Source organism: Mirounga angustirostris, unplaced genomic scaffold (genome assembly GCF_029215605.1).
Source record: "Mirounga angustirostris isolate CCGP_5_RB_7025 unplaced genomic scaffold, mMirAng1.0.hap1 SCAF_3, whole genome shotgun sequence".
Taxonomy (NCBI): Eukaryota; Metazoa; Chordata; class Mammalia; order Carnivora; family Phocidae; genus Mirounga; species Mirounga angustirostris.
Window position 1 is genome coordinate 62821374 of NW_026991711.1, and position 16971 is coordinate 62838344.

The following is a 16971-nucleotide window of genomic DNA, read 5'->3' on the forward strand; positions in this document are numbered from 1 at the left end:
GTTACACTTATAAAGCACATTGCAGACAGCGTATCCCTCCTATCTGCATACATCTAACTCATCTTCCCATGTCCTCTCTTGCTCTCTGGTAAACCCAGTTTCCATATGGGTGAAACAAGCAAAATCACAGACCTAATCATTTCCCTGCCTCAGTGACTTCTCCTGATCTCCTGTGCTGGGCTACATCGTCCTCCCTTCTGTTCCTTCCATTGGCCAAGATGGCAAGTGCCTTGTAGCATTTGCACTTTGTCCTCCCCGTCTAGAACATCATTCTCACCTCTCCAGGCGTAACTAAACCCTATGTGTAATGGAGGCCACAACTTAAAGGAAGTTGTCACTGACTCCTCGGATGAGGTGGGCCTCTCGCCAGACCCTCTTTGTGACTAAAGTTGCAGTGAGTCATTGTCTGATGTTCATCACTGGAATGTTGTTATTTTAGGGACAAGCTTCACATCTTTCTTATTCCTTCAGCACTGCCTTTGTCTCATTGTTAGTGTTCAATAAATATTAGTTGCACGACTGAATGAATTTAAGAGCTGTATTATATCTGAGGAACTTCAGCCACAGGCTTACCTTGTGCTTCCTATTGGAACATGGGTTTGTAGTTATGTCTGGGAATATCAATCTTCAATGAGATTCTTTGGAAAATGACATGGTGCATTAATTACCCAAGCCGTATTATAGAGAGAGAAAGTATAAATCTGATGTCCTTTGAAATCTAAATCCTAAATCCTCTCTATCCGAGCCTTGAAAAGAGAAACATTTAGAACAAGATGAACACAAATCATTGCATACTACGTTGGGCAATTTCTCTCTCAGTTTTCCTCAGGGTCTCCTGCAAGAAGTATAGCAGGGGTCATAGGTGGGGCACAGGAAGGCCTTCTTTTTTTTTTTTTAATTTTTTTATTAACATATAATGTATTATTTGTTTCAGGGATACAGGTTTGTGATTCATCAGGCTTACACAATTCACAGCACTCACCATAGCACATACCCTCCCCAATGTCCATCACCCAGTCACTCCATCCCTCCCACCCCCCTCCACTCCAGCAACCCTCAGTTTGTTTCCTGAGATTAAGAGTCTCTTATGGTTTGTCTCCCTCTCTGGTTTCATCTAGTTTCATTTTTTCCTCCCTTCCCCTATGATCCTGTCTTGTTTCTCAAATTCCTCATATCACTGAGATCATATGATAATTGTTTTCTCTGATTGACTTATTTCACTTAGCTAATACCCTCTAGTTCCATCCACGTCATTGCAAATGGCAAGATTCCTTTTTTGATGGCTGCATAATATTCCATCATATATATATATATGTATATATATATATACATATATATACACACACACACATACATGTATATATATATATATATATATATATATATATATATATATATATATCACATCTTCTTTATCCATTCATCTGTTGATGGACATCTAGGCTCTTTCTAATGGGAGTCAAAAGAAGTTTCCCAGCAAACTAGTTCAGAAGTTGTGCTGTGACTTCGCTCCACATAGGGAAATCCTACAAAGTGCAAAATCTATCTGCTCTGTTCAAGCAAACACAGATTCGAAATCTATTTGTTTGTATTGCAAGGATTGGGTTTCTTTTATAGCATTCTACGATGTCCTAGAGGCAATGCAAGAGATAATTTATACATTAAAAGATTGCCAATAACCTCTCAGGCATTAAAATCATCAGACAGTCCCCCTCCCATTGTATTGCTTATTAAAAATACAGTTGGTTGGACCTAAGTCTCAAAGAGTATTATTCAGGAGGTCTGGCCCAGGGCCTCTGAATGTGCTCTTCAAAAAATAAGTTAAGACATTAAAAGCTAGAGAAAGCCATAAGAAAGCATATAGCAAACATCCATATTAACCCTATTCACACACATGAATCTAGTTCACCACCTTGACCAGTTGTGGAGAGTCCCATCTTGTTACAATCCTCACCACCAGAGAGATTAGTGATCTCAGCAGGTATCGGGGTGACCTACTGAGAAAATGGGGTACCTTGAGTTTGAAATGGAAGGGAATATTATTACAAATGAGGGAATAGAAAAGAGATATTTTCTTTTTCTTCTACAGGGAGTGGTCTACATTGTCTTTTCAGCAATATTTACTAACACAAGTATGGCTTCCTCATTTCTCTTTATTAGAAAAACCTAAACTTCCATGAGAGATAAATGATGGATAATAATGTAAGCAGCATGCTTCTCTAATACATTTAATATGTGACTATACCTACAATATTTTGGCTTAAAATAAGAACACATTTCCTTTCCAAAGAAAGGTATGCTCGCAAATCTATTTTCAAATAAAAAGAACAAAATGTCACCCAGTTGATGATTTTTAAAAAGAGCTGTTATTTAAAAAGTATGACTCTCTCTGTCAAATAAATAAATAAAATCTTTAAAAAAATTTTTTTTTAAAAGTATGACCCATACATTTTGGTAGAGGGTTATGAATTAGAAACGCAAGGGGTTTGTTGACTTCTTGGTGGGCATGTAGGCTGAGGGGAGAATATGGAGGAGTAGCAGGAATGGACAGTATTGAAGTGCCAGATAAATAGGGGATGGAGGGGGGTGGTCAGTAATTTCCTTTATGTATTGAAAACTTTCGGTCCCTCCATAATTGATTTTCTAAAGGTAAGAGTTAAAGGACTTGAGGATAAACTTCTAATTTTATTACGACAGTTTTAGTCACAAGATAAAAATGATGGTCTAGAATTCTGAACGTCTGCCCCAGGGCATTTGATCTTTCTTCCTGAGCATCCGACCGCTGTTGCCAATGTGTTTTTCCCTCCGTGGGTCTGGATAGAGACCAGACTGGGCCAGGCTCAGCAGGTTTCTCCAGACAGTTCACCTTTGACCTGACAAGAGTCCCACTCGCTCACTCTCAGAGTCCTGGACAAAGTTGCTCCAACCTTTCTTATTCTTAGGTTTTACATCTTGGGTTTTTTTGTTTTGTTTTGTTTTGTTTTAATTAAATCATCCGATCTGTTGTTTTAAACTCTGTCCATGTTGGAGTTTAAAGCCATGGACTAGTAGCAGTCGGAGACCTGTTTTTGCCACTTGCTAGCTGGACAGATGTCTTAATCTCTAAACCTCTGTTCCCTCATCAGTTAACCAGAGGTGTTACTCGTACACATCTCATGGGAAACTCACAGCACTGTGCCCGGCAAATAGTGAGTGCTCAGGAAATGTTACTATGATTTTCACCCTTAACATTTTCACATTTTGAAGTCTGGTGCTCGGTTATATCTGAAAGAATCTATCAGAACCTCGTTTACCTCATATTAAGAGTCTACATGTGACTCTGAATTGGAAAATTTCTGTCCACCGGCCTGCTCTACAGTGCTCTGGCAGTTAGTTTCCTTGGGAACCTGGCAAAGCCTGTGAAGGGGTCTCTAGCTGTGCCGTCAGGGGCACTGGGGACCTAGTTTATCGGACCACCACCTAAGCAAGAATGGCTCTGCCCAGCTCATCCGTGGACTGATTTTTTTAATTGCACCTCACAATGTTCATGGTGTTTAAATTACATCTCCTAAATGAAGATGCAACGGTTCAGACTTCTGTGTGTCCAGTGAGGCCCCGGAGGAGGAGGCATGGCAGCCTGAAAAAGGAAGAGCATGACATGAGCACAGTGCACTGTGTGGGGACCAGAGACAGCAATGGGAGGGCTCCACCACTTATTCAGCACAAGTGAATAAGAAATAGCACAAACCATACAAATGGCTAATAGACACATGAAAAAATGTTCATCATCATTAGCCATCAGGGAAATCCAAATCAAAACCACACTGAGATACCACCTTACACCAGTTAGAATGGCCAATATGGACAGGGAAAGAAACAACAAATGTTGGAGAGGTTGTGGAGAAAGGGGAACCCTCTTACACTGTTGGTGGGAATGCAAGTTGGTACCGCCACTTTGGAAAACAGTGTGGAGGTGCCTCAAAAAGTTAAAAATAGAGCTACCCTATGACCCAGCAATTGCACTCCTGGGTATTTACCCCAAAGACACAGATGTAGTGAAAAGAAGGGCCATATGCACCCCAATGTTCATAGGAGCAATGTCCGCAATAGCCAAACTGTGGAAAGAGCCGAGATGCCCTTCAACAGATGAATGGATAAAGAAGATGTGGTCCATATATACAATGGAATATTACTCAGCCATCAGAAAAGATGAATCCCCAACTGTTACATCAACATGGATGGGACTGGAGGAGATTATGCTAAGTGAAATAAGTCAAGCAGAGAAAGTCAATTATCATATGGTTTCACTTATTTGTGGAACATAAGGAATAACATGGAGGACATTAAGAGAAGGAAGGGAAAAATGGGGGGGGGGGATTGGAGGGAGAGATGAACCATGAGAGACTATGGACCTGAGAAACAAACAGGGTTTTAGAGGGGAGGGGGGAGGGGGGATTGGTTAGCCCGGTGATGGGTATTAAGGAGGGCACGTACTGCATGGAGCACTGGGTGTTATACGAAAACAATGGATCGTGGATCACTACATCAAAAACTAATGGTGTATTGTATGGTGACTAACATAACATAATAAAATTTAAAAAAATAAAAATAAATAAAAAAAGAAATAGCACAAACCACAGGACCCCAGAACCCGTGGCCAGGATGAGCACTTTGTTGTTTCCTGAGCTCAGAACCTTGGGACTCTCCCCAGGCCCAGCGGGTCTACCCTCCCCTGAGGCTGGAGGCTGTCAGCCGGCTTCCCCAGGATGTAGGGCTGCTCCCCGACCTAAGGACACTCTCAAGGAGCAATTCCCATGAGCTTCCTCGACGAGTGTCAGCTCGCTGATGCAGACATTTTCGGTCACTGATTTTTTTTTTTTCTGCCTCTGGCAAGTGGTTTTGAGCTCTTCAGTTAGTAAAGAAAAGGGTTGGGTGCTTCGGGAAGAAATGAGACAGAAGGAAAATGTGTTTTGACCTAGTTAGGCAACTGAATAGATTGTTGTGTTTCCACGATTTCTGGTTATACCGTATTAGCTACATGCGTTTATTTATTTATTTTTTTTTAAACTGGGGCTGTCGATCATTCTAGGAAAACATAAATTGTGAATTATAAAGTCTATCAAATAAAACAGTAGAAAGAGCATTGCTTTAGAAACATGCTACATACAATTTCCTTCCTCCTTTTCTTCCTTTTTCCCTTCCTTCCTTCCTAGCTTCCATCTTTAAGGGCAAGAAACGTGCTGTATGTGGGACGCCTGGGGGGCTCAGTCGTTAAGCGTCTGCCTTCACCTCAGGTCATGATCCCAGGGTCCTGGGACCAAGCCCCGCATCGGGGTCACTGCTCAGCGAGGAGCCTGCTTCTCCCCCTGCCTGCCACTCCCCCTGCTTGTGCTCACTTTCTCTGATTTAAACAAGAAAAGAAAAAAGAAAAAGAAACGTGCTGTACGTGAGAGGATATGCACGACAAATAGAAGGCCCGACCCTCAAGAAGCAGTCTAACAGGGAGGCAGCCATGTTAAGACACAGAACTGCAATTACACAAGTGTGTACAGGATCCAGTTAGGGAGACAGCAGGAAGTGGTTATTCTACCTTGCTTTTGAGGGAAAGCAATACAGAGAGGAATTGTCACCTGAGTTTTTGTTCTTGGTGAAGAAAACCCAGCAACGGCATCGAGCCCTTGTCAGATTTTATTTTAGTCAGGGGTATTCACACAGACACACAGACACACAGATGGGAGTCAGTAAAGATCCTCCTCAAGAAACATAAAGTAGAATTTTTAGGCAGAGGAAGCTGTTTACCAAAGCCTAGGACTGAATGCTTAGCAAGAATACTTAACAGATTGGCCTCCATGTTCATGTCCAGATCTTTAGGACCCAGCTTTGGTTTGGTTTGGCACACGTATGTTTAATTTCTATGAGTTTTGTTGTTGCTGCTTTGTGTTGTTTTTTGAGAATTTTTAGATAAGCAAATTAGGTAAGGATTAGGATGGTAGCTTGCAAACTTGTTAGTAACATATATAGTGGATGTTACTTGCAGATTCTTCCTCAGCACTAGAAAATGAGTAGATATCCAGCAGGTGGACGTGGTGAGAGAGAACGTCTGGGAAGCAAGAACAGCATGGGCAAAGACAAGGAGGCAAAGGATAGCTGGGTACTGCGGGGAGATGGAAGCGGTTCATGATGGCAGGAATGTGGGGCCAGCATAAAATGGGGCCAGTGAGTGGGACAAGGACGTAATGTGCCACTGAAGTCCTGATAGCAGCCAAGTTTGTATGTCCAGTCCTCTCACTGAGCACCACAAGTCAAACGTCTAATGGCCACCATGCTGCTTCCACACAGATATCTAATGACATTCAAGCTAAGAATATCCAAAACAGAACCTTTCATTTTCTCTGTGGTTCTGATTTTTTTTTTTCCCTCCAATTCTATTCATCTCTGTCAGTGGTAACTTGTACCCACAGTTAATGAAGCTGAAAATAAAAAAAGTCATTTTCGTTCTTCATTTTTTTCACCGAGGTCCAAATGCAAAATAAATCACAAATCTGTTTGTCTCCAATGCCACCATGGTCATTACTCTAATCCAAGCCTCTAATTTTTTTGTGTGTTTTTGTAATAATTATCTCTTTCACAAAAATATAAATCTGATCTTGACAGTTCCCTACCTTGGACCATTGACTGGTTTTTCATTGCACTCTGAGTAAAACCAAATTCTTAAGGGGTCCAAAAAGTCTCCGACCTTTGCCTCGTGCTTCTCCAAGCTCATCTTGCCCATGTTCTCTCTGTCAGTCTCCAGCTACCCCGATCTTCTTTGCCTCATCTTCAGGGCCTTTGCTGTTCTCTCGGCTAGGTGTTGGCCTTCTAAATGTCTGAAGGGTTAACCTTCTCCTATCTTTGGGTCTCAGTTCAAGTACAGTAGTCTTTTCATGATCTCATTCTCTAAAGTAGTTTACAGAGCCACAGGCTCCATAGCTCAGGGGTTAGAGCACTGGTCTTGTTTACAGAGCCACGCCCTTCCCACCTCTTACAGCCCAAGTACTATCCTATCTTTCTGTTTATTACTTCCAGGCTAATAATAACACTCTGGAATTATATTGCTGATATTTTGTGGACTTGTGGGTCTGCCTTCCCTGAGTGTAATTTTCTTGAAGGCAGAGACCTTGTCTTTCTTGTGGGTTATTGTTACCTCAGCCTCCAGATGAGTGTTTGTCATTTATTAGATGTTCAGTAAATATTTGTTGAATTGAATGAATAAATCTAGGATCTGGTCCATTATACTCAAGAATTTAAAGCGACAGTCTAGTTTTTATGGTCTAGCATTTGATTCAGAGAATGTTCCATGTGTCCTTGAGGAAACTCTATTTTGCCGTTAGGTGAAGTGTTCTATTGGTGTCTGTTAGGTCGGCTTGCGTTATAGTTATACAGGTTTTCTGTATCCTTATTGACTTTCTGCCTAGCTGTTCTATCAGTTTTTGAAACTGGGATATTGAAGTCCCCAGCTATTACTGTTGAATTGTTTATCTTTCCCTTCACTTCTGCCTATTTTGTTTGCGTTAAGTAAGTTTTTCCACATTCTTCATTCTATCCTGGGATTCCCCCTCACTTTCTAAATGATGTATTAAAAAAATGTTTATATATACATTACAGTCCACTCCTTGTGCTATAAAGTTCTATGGATATTGGCCAATGCTCCATTCCAGAGTCATTCCTGTCCGCTGGAGCTCTGGAGTTCGCCATTCTTATAACCTGCCCCTCCCCCTATCCCAGATAAGAACCTCAGAGCCCCTGAACCAGAGCTAGAGATGTGGAGGGCAGCCTACTTCTCCCAGAGTGACACCTGCTCCGGTGCCTTTTGTTTTCTTGGCTTGCAGTGCTGGTTGGGACCCTCCTCCCTATGAGCAAGCTGTAGTGGAGACCATCAGGCCCCAAGATTCCCAGTTTGTAGTACCTGCAGAAGAACCTTTGCTCTTTGAATGAGCTGGGTTGGGGAAGGTAGTACCACTTTTCTGCCATGCCTGCTCTAAACAGTGTTTTTCCAACATGAGACTGTGGAGGATGAGTAATCCTGGTGGCTTATTACTTCCAGCTTTAGACTCGATGTTAAGGAGAGCGGGAGACCCTATCTCCGCCCCCCACTCCCCCCCCCATAGCAATAGTTCTTCCACCACCCAGAATGTGGGTAGGTGATGGTGTGATGGGGGCTGGTCCTAGTTCAAATGCTGGAAACTTTTTCTGTTTTTTTTTAATCAAGATTTAGCATAATTTGAGTAAATGTCAGGCTGTTTGCTGCACATCCTTGGGGAAATTTCCAGAGACTTTAAATGGTTGTTTCCGTTTCTATTTTTACAACTCCCACCAGTTAAATGGTTGTTTTGCTGGGGAAACCATTCCCCTAGATCCCCATCTAGAGGCTCACATCACCATTCCAGAACTATCCCCTCCCAGGCCAGTTTTTCAACTTTAAGCCTCAGTTAATAGGCACCCAGGAATCAGACTGTCAATTTTACATAAATATAAAACAAATGTCCTTGCTACTATTAATGAAAATAATTTAAACATGATAAATCCATATTAGTTAAATGGGCACTATTTCCCGAGTTACTGTATTCAGCTTGATGGTAGATAACATTCATCCTAAGTGAGGTTTAGCACTCAGTATGGTTTGGGTGGGGGGTGGGTTGTATTCTTTATTTTTTACTAAATTAGAGCAGCTAACTCAAAAAGAAAGCAAGTGACTTGTGAATTTGTTATTTTTCAGGGCAAGGCAAGGACTCAAAATTCCTGGGGTGAAATCTCACTGAAGACTGCTTCTGACACCGTCAGGTGTAAAGTCAATAGGCTTATGAGTATTTTAGCTTGGGATAAAGCAGCTTACTTTTTCCTCATCTACAGTTTGATGACATTCCACTCTGGAAAGTAATTTTTTTTTCCATTTCCATTGCATCCTGTGGAGGTTGTTTTAAACTATAACCAACTAATATGAAATCCACTAATTCCTGAGTGAAGCATTTCACATACTTTTTGAAGAAAGTCAGATTCTCGGCAATCAGTCTATCATATCTTGTCTTTCTTATAAAATCTTAATCTTATATCCTCAGAAGGAACATCTTGAAATTTCACCTCTGAAGCGACAGGTTTAGGCTATTCAGAGTTCTTGATATATTGTTGAGCTATGATACTTGAATAGGCTTCATGAAATTATGGAAATGTGTTTTCCTGGCCTTATAAAGTGTTGTGATGAGCTGGTTTTATCATTATTTTAATTTCAAAGGCTGATGTGAAGCATCTTCTCCTTTGGTAGTCAAGAAATTCAGAAGGAGAAGGAAGCTTATACTTCCAATCTATTTGCACAAGAGGCTGAAGATACCTTTATTCTGTGGGTTTGATTTGATTGCCTTACAGTTGTACCTCTCACCATAACCCTGACATGAAGATGAGAAGTCATTTGTTGATTGTCAATGGCTGTCTCTGAGAAAGTGTTCAGTGAATGGTGGCAGAGACCTTTCCTCAATGAGTCCTGAGCTCACGTTTTGTCAGCATTAATGTTAACACATTTTCTCCCATCCACACCATGGCTCATAAAAGAATCCTTAGCTTAAAAAAAGTTTCCTTTTCTAAATTATCATTTCAGTGTTGACTAAGTCAAAAAGCCACCAAGCCCATCTACTCAATACACAGAGGACATATATGCCAAGAGCTGATTCGTACAGTACGGTATCACAACTCATTTCTCATACTAACTACCCAGAGCTGATGCACACGCCACAGGTTAAGGGCAGAATCCCCAACAAGGCTGCCCCACCTCAGATGCCGGCTGCAAATTTCGGAATCCTCAGGCCACGTAGACTTTTGACCACTTGGCTACAAATTCAGGAGTACCCATAACCCCCTCAGCTTTGATAACTTGCTAAAAGGACTCACAGAATTCAGGAAAGCTCTATACTTGTGATTACAGTTTTATGATAAAGGATACTAATCAGGACCAGTCAAAAGGGGAAGCACATAGGGCAAAGTCTGAGACAATCCTGAATGCAGAATTTCCATGTCCTGTTCCTAAGAAATCAGCATATCACTCTCCTCGCACATAAATGTGTTCATTTGCCAAAAATCTCAGACAAGCTTCAATGGTTAAAGTTTTCATTGGGATTTCATCACATAGGCATGAATGATTGAATCACTGGCACATGATTGAACTCAATCCCCAGCCCCTCCTCTCCTCCTTGGAGGTACATATAGTATCACATGGCTCAAAGCCCCAACCCTCTGATTACATCTTTCTGGCATGGCCATCCCTCATCCTGGAACTATCCAGGGACCCACTGTGGTCACTCAGGAAGTTTCAAAAGTTTAGAAGCTCCATCTCAGAAACCTGGCACAAAGACCAGATAAATTCTCCATTTTACAACATACACCTTCATCCAGATGCAAAGTTTATGCCAGCAGCATGTGTATTAGTCATTGTCTCTCCCCCTGGTATGAAGTATCCATAGCTCCGTTTGATAAAGGCCTTTGGCAATCTGTTATTAGACTATTTCTCTGAGCTCAAGTTTACTATTATTCGTACCTATGCATTCATGAAGAGTGTGATGCTGAGAACCCTCTATGGATTTGGACTTTGTGTTTGATGATTGCTAGTGCTTATTGAGTGTTTGCTCTTTGCCAGGCACGGTGCTCAACTCTGTACATACATTTCATCCTCATAACAAATCTATAATATTAGATAAATCTTACCTCCACATTAAACATAAGGGAAGGTGGGTAAAGAGACATTGTGTCCAAATTAATGTGCCCAGAGTCACAAAAGTAAGTGGCAGAGCTGGGATTTGCAATGGCTCATCTACTTTCAAAGCCTGTGCCCCATTAGACTGTGTTACTTACATCAATAAGAACATCAGCTTTGCACTGGAAAGTTCTGGAGAAACTCGTTTAGTTTACTATAAAAGCAATTTTTCTTTATTTGAAAAAAGATGCAAAAGCATCATTGGTTAATGTCATAATATAACAAGGTTTCTTAAAAGAAAACACACTAAGGACTCATGTTACACAAAAAGACAATCCAGTAAAATTCAATGTTCAAATATTTGTCATTCCTTGGATGCTTGTGAAATATCTTCATTTACAGATTTGCTATGCCAACACATGCAGAGTCAAATTCAATATTTACCCTGGGGACCTCTTCACTATTCTTCGTGGTGAAGTTATTCTGAGTTGGAGTATTAATGTTTCTATTTTCAGCCCTATTTTTGCACCTTAACAAGCCACTTTTGAGGTATTGGGATATTTGAAAAATTATGGGTATTAAAATAAAAATGCAAGGTTAAGAAAATTAAGATAAAGCTTACATGAAATAAAAATGTACTGACCAAGGAGCGTTCAGTTCCTTAACTGTAGGGGTAGTCATTCAAGTAAAGTGTTGTGTGGCTTACACAATATAACATATATAAAGTGCTCTAAAAGACAGACAGATCTAGAATCTTCTTGTCGGTGGGCAGGAGCCAGCAGGCCCACTGGAATGCTCCATGAGTGCCCTTCGTTCCTGCTGTATTCATTTCTTATCTTGAAAAAGAAAAAACAACTATTTTTCTCTTGTGGATACGGATTGTTATTTTCGTTTTTGGCATCCACCAGGAGGGGAAATGTCAGACTAGCCAGTCAGAGAAGGAAGATGGAGTTTTTGATAAGATCTCATTAAAGGAGAACAAACAGGGATATAATAGCATCAAGAGCAAAACTGCAAAGTAATGAGAGAGGGTGATGCTCTTTGTTCTTTATTTTTGTTACGTGCAGCACCAGTACTACCTACTTTTCCTCTGCTCTTTCACGGTCTTCAAACTTACGTACTTGGAAAATGATGGAGTATTCTTTGTTCATTTACACACAGATGCTTTATAAACCCCTTCCACATTTAAGAAAGAAGCAGAAGACATATTGAAATCAATTTGGTCATTTTTCTTCATGGCTTTTAATTTCTCTCCAAATTCACCAAGTGGACTGTAATTGGACCTTAATAAAAAAGTCTTTTATTAAATAGTTCATAGCCCAATGTTTGTCCCTAGTTGCCTTGATCTGGTGGCTGTAAGTTCTTTTTCAGAAATTCAGCCCTACACATCCGCCAGGGCTATGAGACAACAGGCAAAACCAAGCTTCAGTTGTTGGAACTGTGTGAAGGAGCCCATGACAAGGGCCTTTCATAGCTTTTCTAGTCATTTTTAGTTAACTAAAAAGAGGGGGTGGGAAATTCCTCCTTTGAACTATCAACATTTAGAGCCAACTATTTACTTATATATAAAATGTAAATCTTCCTTCAAAAAAAATTTTTTTTTTGGTCCAACAGGATGTAAGGTGTGCTGTGTAATTAACTGAATAATTTGCTTGAAGATCACTGGTGGGTGGAGTTGGGTTCTATTCAGAGGCAAAGCTGGAATTTTTAGCCAGCCTCCAAAAGCCCCCCAGCTCTTGGCAACACTTTGTCCTGGGCCTCTGACTTGCTTTTCCTCCTTCTTAGCCGGTTCATTTTCTGAGTGTGTCTGCATCCTTTCTGACCCCTTCCAAAATGTCTACAGATTACCCTCCATCTCAGCAACCAACCCTTGCCTGCATCTACTCAGCCCTCTCTGCTTCCCTTCACTCACGCAAGATAGAGATCTCCTGGAGTTTGAACCCCAGCCTACCACTTACAAGCTGTGTTGATGTGGGCAAATTACTTTACTTCTATTGGCCTTGATTTCTTCATCTGTAAAATGGGATGGATATAAGTTCTTCTATATTTTAGTTAATTCAAGGAGGTATGGATATAAACTTCTTAGCACAGATTCTGCCACACATTAAGGACTGGTAGCTTTTATGGTAATTATTATTTACTGTACCCAGCAAAGTGAAGAGACCTTTTTTATTTAATGTATGGAGAATGTCTCCTAGCCAATGTCATATGATGCCTAATATGACGGATTCAGTGAGTTCACCTCCATCATTTACAGGGCTTGGGGGCAAGAGTAGACATATATGTCCACTCCCACTTTCTTCCCACTGTCAGCTCTGTCCCTCACTGCAAGGTACCTCACCCATGAATGTGTGTCAGACTCCCACCTGCAGGTCTAAGCTCTGTCCAAACCCACTTCCCTCCTGCCCTGCAAATAGCCATTCTTCGGCCACCTCTCAGGTCTACAAATGGGTCCTCCAAAGACTATACCCATGGAAGAGCTCCTTGCAGGCTGGCAGTGGCTTGAGCCCTTGGATGGGGAATTTCATGATTCTGGTACGCAGGGTGTGGTGTGGAAGCAGAGGGTGGCATGGGCTTGGTGCTCAGAATTGTCTGCCACAGAGAGGCATGGCTGAAGGGTGGCCGGAACAGGGTACTCCACCATGCAGGACTTGGGGTAGGAGCCCTGGCCATCTGGAGGTAATCAAGTTGCAGGAGATGAACCACGCATTTGAGAGGGTAGTTCCTCCATATTCCACATCTCCAGCCAGCTTGAGGTCCTTGTATCCAGCCAGCACAGTTACAGAAATGACATGCTTACTCCTCTCACTAAGGTCCTGACAACCCTTTGGACCAGCCCCAGTGAATATATATTCCTTTGAGTGCTCAGTTCTTTGTGTTGCAGTGTCTGTGCTTGCCTTCCCCAGAGCTGCCTCCCGAGCTGCAACACAGATCTCTACTCCTCCCCTTTGCTAATGTTTCCTTTGTTTGGCATTTGCAGAGTGGACACTGAAGAAACACTGGGAGAAGCTCATCTCAAATACCAGTGAGCTTGGAACCAAGGAGAACCTCAGGACACAGAGGGGGTGAAAGAGATCCATTTGCAGGTAGTAACCTTTGACTCTAGAAAGCCCAGTGAGTAAACCATGAAGGTCAGCACACCCCACTTCCTGAAGAATTGAGGTTATGATCCATCTGTTCCTTTAAAATATATGGTTATGTCTACATTAGCAGCTTTCCTTGTATTACTGAGAGTCTCAGCATCCACGTTTACTGCAGATTGCTGCAAAGGAATTGGGGTGAAGCGTTAGTTTACTGAGAATTTAGGTTGAGGAATAATTCGGCAAGAGAAAGTTACGAAGTATAATTCAGTAGCAAATGCACAATGAAGATAGAGCCCATGTGGTAGATAGTAAAACCCCCAGAGAAGGAAATCGATGCCTTAAATTAGAAATTGTCAAGGAGTGACATTTGGAATCTGAGCAGAAGTGCCATCGCTGGAGTGAAAACCATTCAGTTCCAGCAGTGGAAGCTTGGCTGGCTTCCCTTCTGAGGAAGAGTGCTCTGCTTCGGTGATCTCAAGGGTCTGATTCCCTGCCTGTGGCGCGGCTCTCGCTCAGGACCCCATTACTTCAAGAAGTGGGCTCATCTGGTGAAGTATCCTTGTATTTAAAGCTGTATATAAGGGAAGGAACCTCTTTCAGAGGTTTTTTTGTTTGTTTCTGAAAAAAGAAATGACATATCTGACTCATATTCTAAGTAGTAGGTTGCAGAACATGAGTTTCTTTTGCTGTTAATAGAGGTTCAATATCAACAGGATCCTATTTTATTTGAATATAAGCTGAAGGGTTCTGCAATTAACAAGTTTGGGAAATGATGAATTAAAACCAAATCTATGCACATCTGGGTATACACCCAAAAGAACTGAAAGCAAGTTCTCAAAGATGTATTTGCACACCCTTGTTCACAGTAGCTAAAACAGGTGTCCATCAACTGATGACTGGCTAAACAAAACATGATGTACACACACAATGCAATATTAGTAATAAAAAGGGAGGTAGTTCTTGTGTAGGTGACAACATGGATGAACTTCCAGGTCATTATCCTCAGTGAAATGATCCAGTCACAAAAGGACAAATGCTGTATGATTTCACTTACATTAGGTACTTAGAATAGTCAAGTCAGAGAGACAGAAGGTAAAATGTTGGTTGCCAGGGACAGGGGAGAATGTGGAGTTAGTGCTCAGTGGGGACAGAGTTTCAGTTTTACAAGATGGAAAGAGTTTTGTGGTTGGATGGTAGTGTTGGCTACAGAACAATGTGAATGTATTTAAATACAGGCATGTTAACACTCCTGAACCACAGGCTTAAAAATGACTAAGATGTAAATTTTATTTTACGTGTATGTTAACACACACAAAATTTTTTTTTTAAATCTAAGGATGATTATTTTATATCTCAGAGTGTCTATTATGCTCAAGTGCAATATTACTTGAAATGAGAGTGTAAAACACACTTCCCCAAAATAGGATATACTTTAGAAACTACGAATATAGACTGCTTTTTATTCCTTGATCTTCTTCCTACCTGCTTTCCAGAGAAAATCTTTTAGGTATTTAAGTTAGGAATGTTATTTCTTTTAAAACATGATAATTCACAATGTTCCATGGGGGTGGGCAAGGTGGAGATTCATGAATATTGGGCCCTAATATCATCGAAAGTTGCCCATGTGAGGAGGAAAACTGGAAAATGTTACGGAAAGTTTCTCATGGAAAATAAGAGGTAGGAGAGCAATTTCTGCGTGGGCTATTCCTTGGCATCTGTGTCTTTTCGGCACCACAGAACGGCTCGGTCCAGGCGAGGACCACCCAGAGTTCCATCTCTACGTCGTGGAATAAGTTTGTTCCCATGCATGCTTCCTGAGTTCTCAAATCTCCACCCCTAACAGACCTTCTCCTATACTTAATTACTCTTATTAAGCCGGGGCCGGAGTTTGGGGGAAAACAGTAGAAAGTTAAGCATTTAGGAAAATACTCCAGTTCTCCCACAAGCTTTTATTATGTACCCCTTAACTTTTTCTTTCTTTACTTTGTTCCACAGGGCAGCTCGCAGCCCCAGAAACATCGATTAACCTTTCTGGTGCCATCTGAGGCTGCTTGCCTTTATCTAATTCAATAGACTTTCAGCTTTAGAGCAGTAGAGGGTGTGATTCAGAGGAAGGCCGGGGCCAAGAAATAAGGCCTGAATGAGCACTAAGACTCAGAGAGAGTTCATGTGCATGCTCTCAACTTTAAAACACAGGGCCTGCCTTTGGACATATACCTAGCTATGAGGAAGCTATCATGAATTCTATAAACATGGTGATCATAGTCTCCAAATCTCAAATTGGGACACATCATCTGGTTAAAGGTTTGTTTTTTTTTTTAATTTGTGACGTTAGTTAATTTTTATAAGATATGCATTAATCCCATTTGGTTAGTCAGTAATGGAAATCTTTTATTGGAGAAAGTAGAATTTTATAAAATCATGACTATACCAGGAAAGCTGGCATAGATGATCAATATATGTGATCCCCCATGGTGTTTAGATTGCAGACTATCCCTAAGAATATTTTTTTGTATCTTTATTACTCTTTTAAGGGACTGATCCTTTGTAATTCCTTGCGAATCAAGACCTAGTCTACTCTGCCACAGTTATTTTCAAAGATGGCTTTTATTATTCCATTTCTCTCAGTGATTGAAACTGCAAGATAGTTTCTTTCTCCTTCAAAACTGTAGTTTTCACAGGGTTCCTGGGTGGCTCAGGTGGTTGCCTTCAGCTCAGGTCATGATTTCAGGGTCCTGGGATCAAGCCCAGCATCAGGCTCCCTGCTCAGTGGAAAGTCTGCTTCTCCCTACCCCCACCCCCCCCCCCACCCACTTGTGCTCCCTCTCTTTTTCTCTCAAAGAAATGGATAAAATCTCTAAAAAAAAAAAAAAACCAACAAAACAAAACAACACCATAGTTTTCCCACTCTTGGATGCTGCACACAGGACTTGAGAGCATGACTATGTCTCAGAGTCGTGGGACTCGTTGCTGACCCAGTCATACCAAAACTCACATGTAATGCCGGAGTGGAGAAAGAATCCAAATCTTAAAGCCCAATCTCTGAGTTTCCTGTGGTATTTAATAAAGTGTTAAATGAGCGTCATCCCTGTCTAGTTCTGGTTTGTTCTTAGGTGAGCATACATGCCTATGCATGTCCGGGAGGGGTGGCCGAGTGTGTGCTATTGATTACCCTCATCAGGTCCTCATATA

At 41.3% G+C, this 16971-nt stretch overlaps 1 protein-coding gene across 2 annotated transcripts in view; it reads left to right on the forward strand.

Annotated features, from left to right (window-relative positions):
* LHFPL6 (LHFPL tetraspan subfamily member 6) overlaps positions 1-16971 on the forward strand; it is a 348330-nt gene that overhangs the window by 258857 nt on the left and 72502 nt on the right. The window contains exon 5 of one of the 2 annotated variants that reach the window (XR_010410022.1): positions 13677-13782. Coding sequence is in view for 1 of the 2 variants with exons in the window: in XM_064586157.1 (XP_064442227.1) it covers positions 13677-13765 (89 nt within the window). In the remaining variant the exon portion in view is untranslated. Of the gene's footprint in view, positions 1-13676; positions 13783-16971 lie in introns of those variants that run through there. The other variant, XM_064586157.1, reaches the window with a different exon arrangement.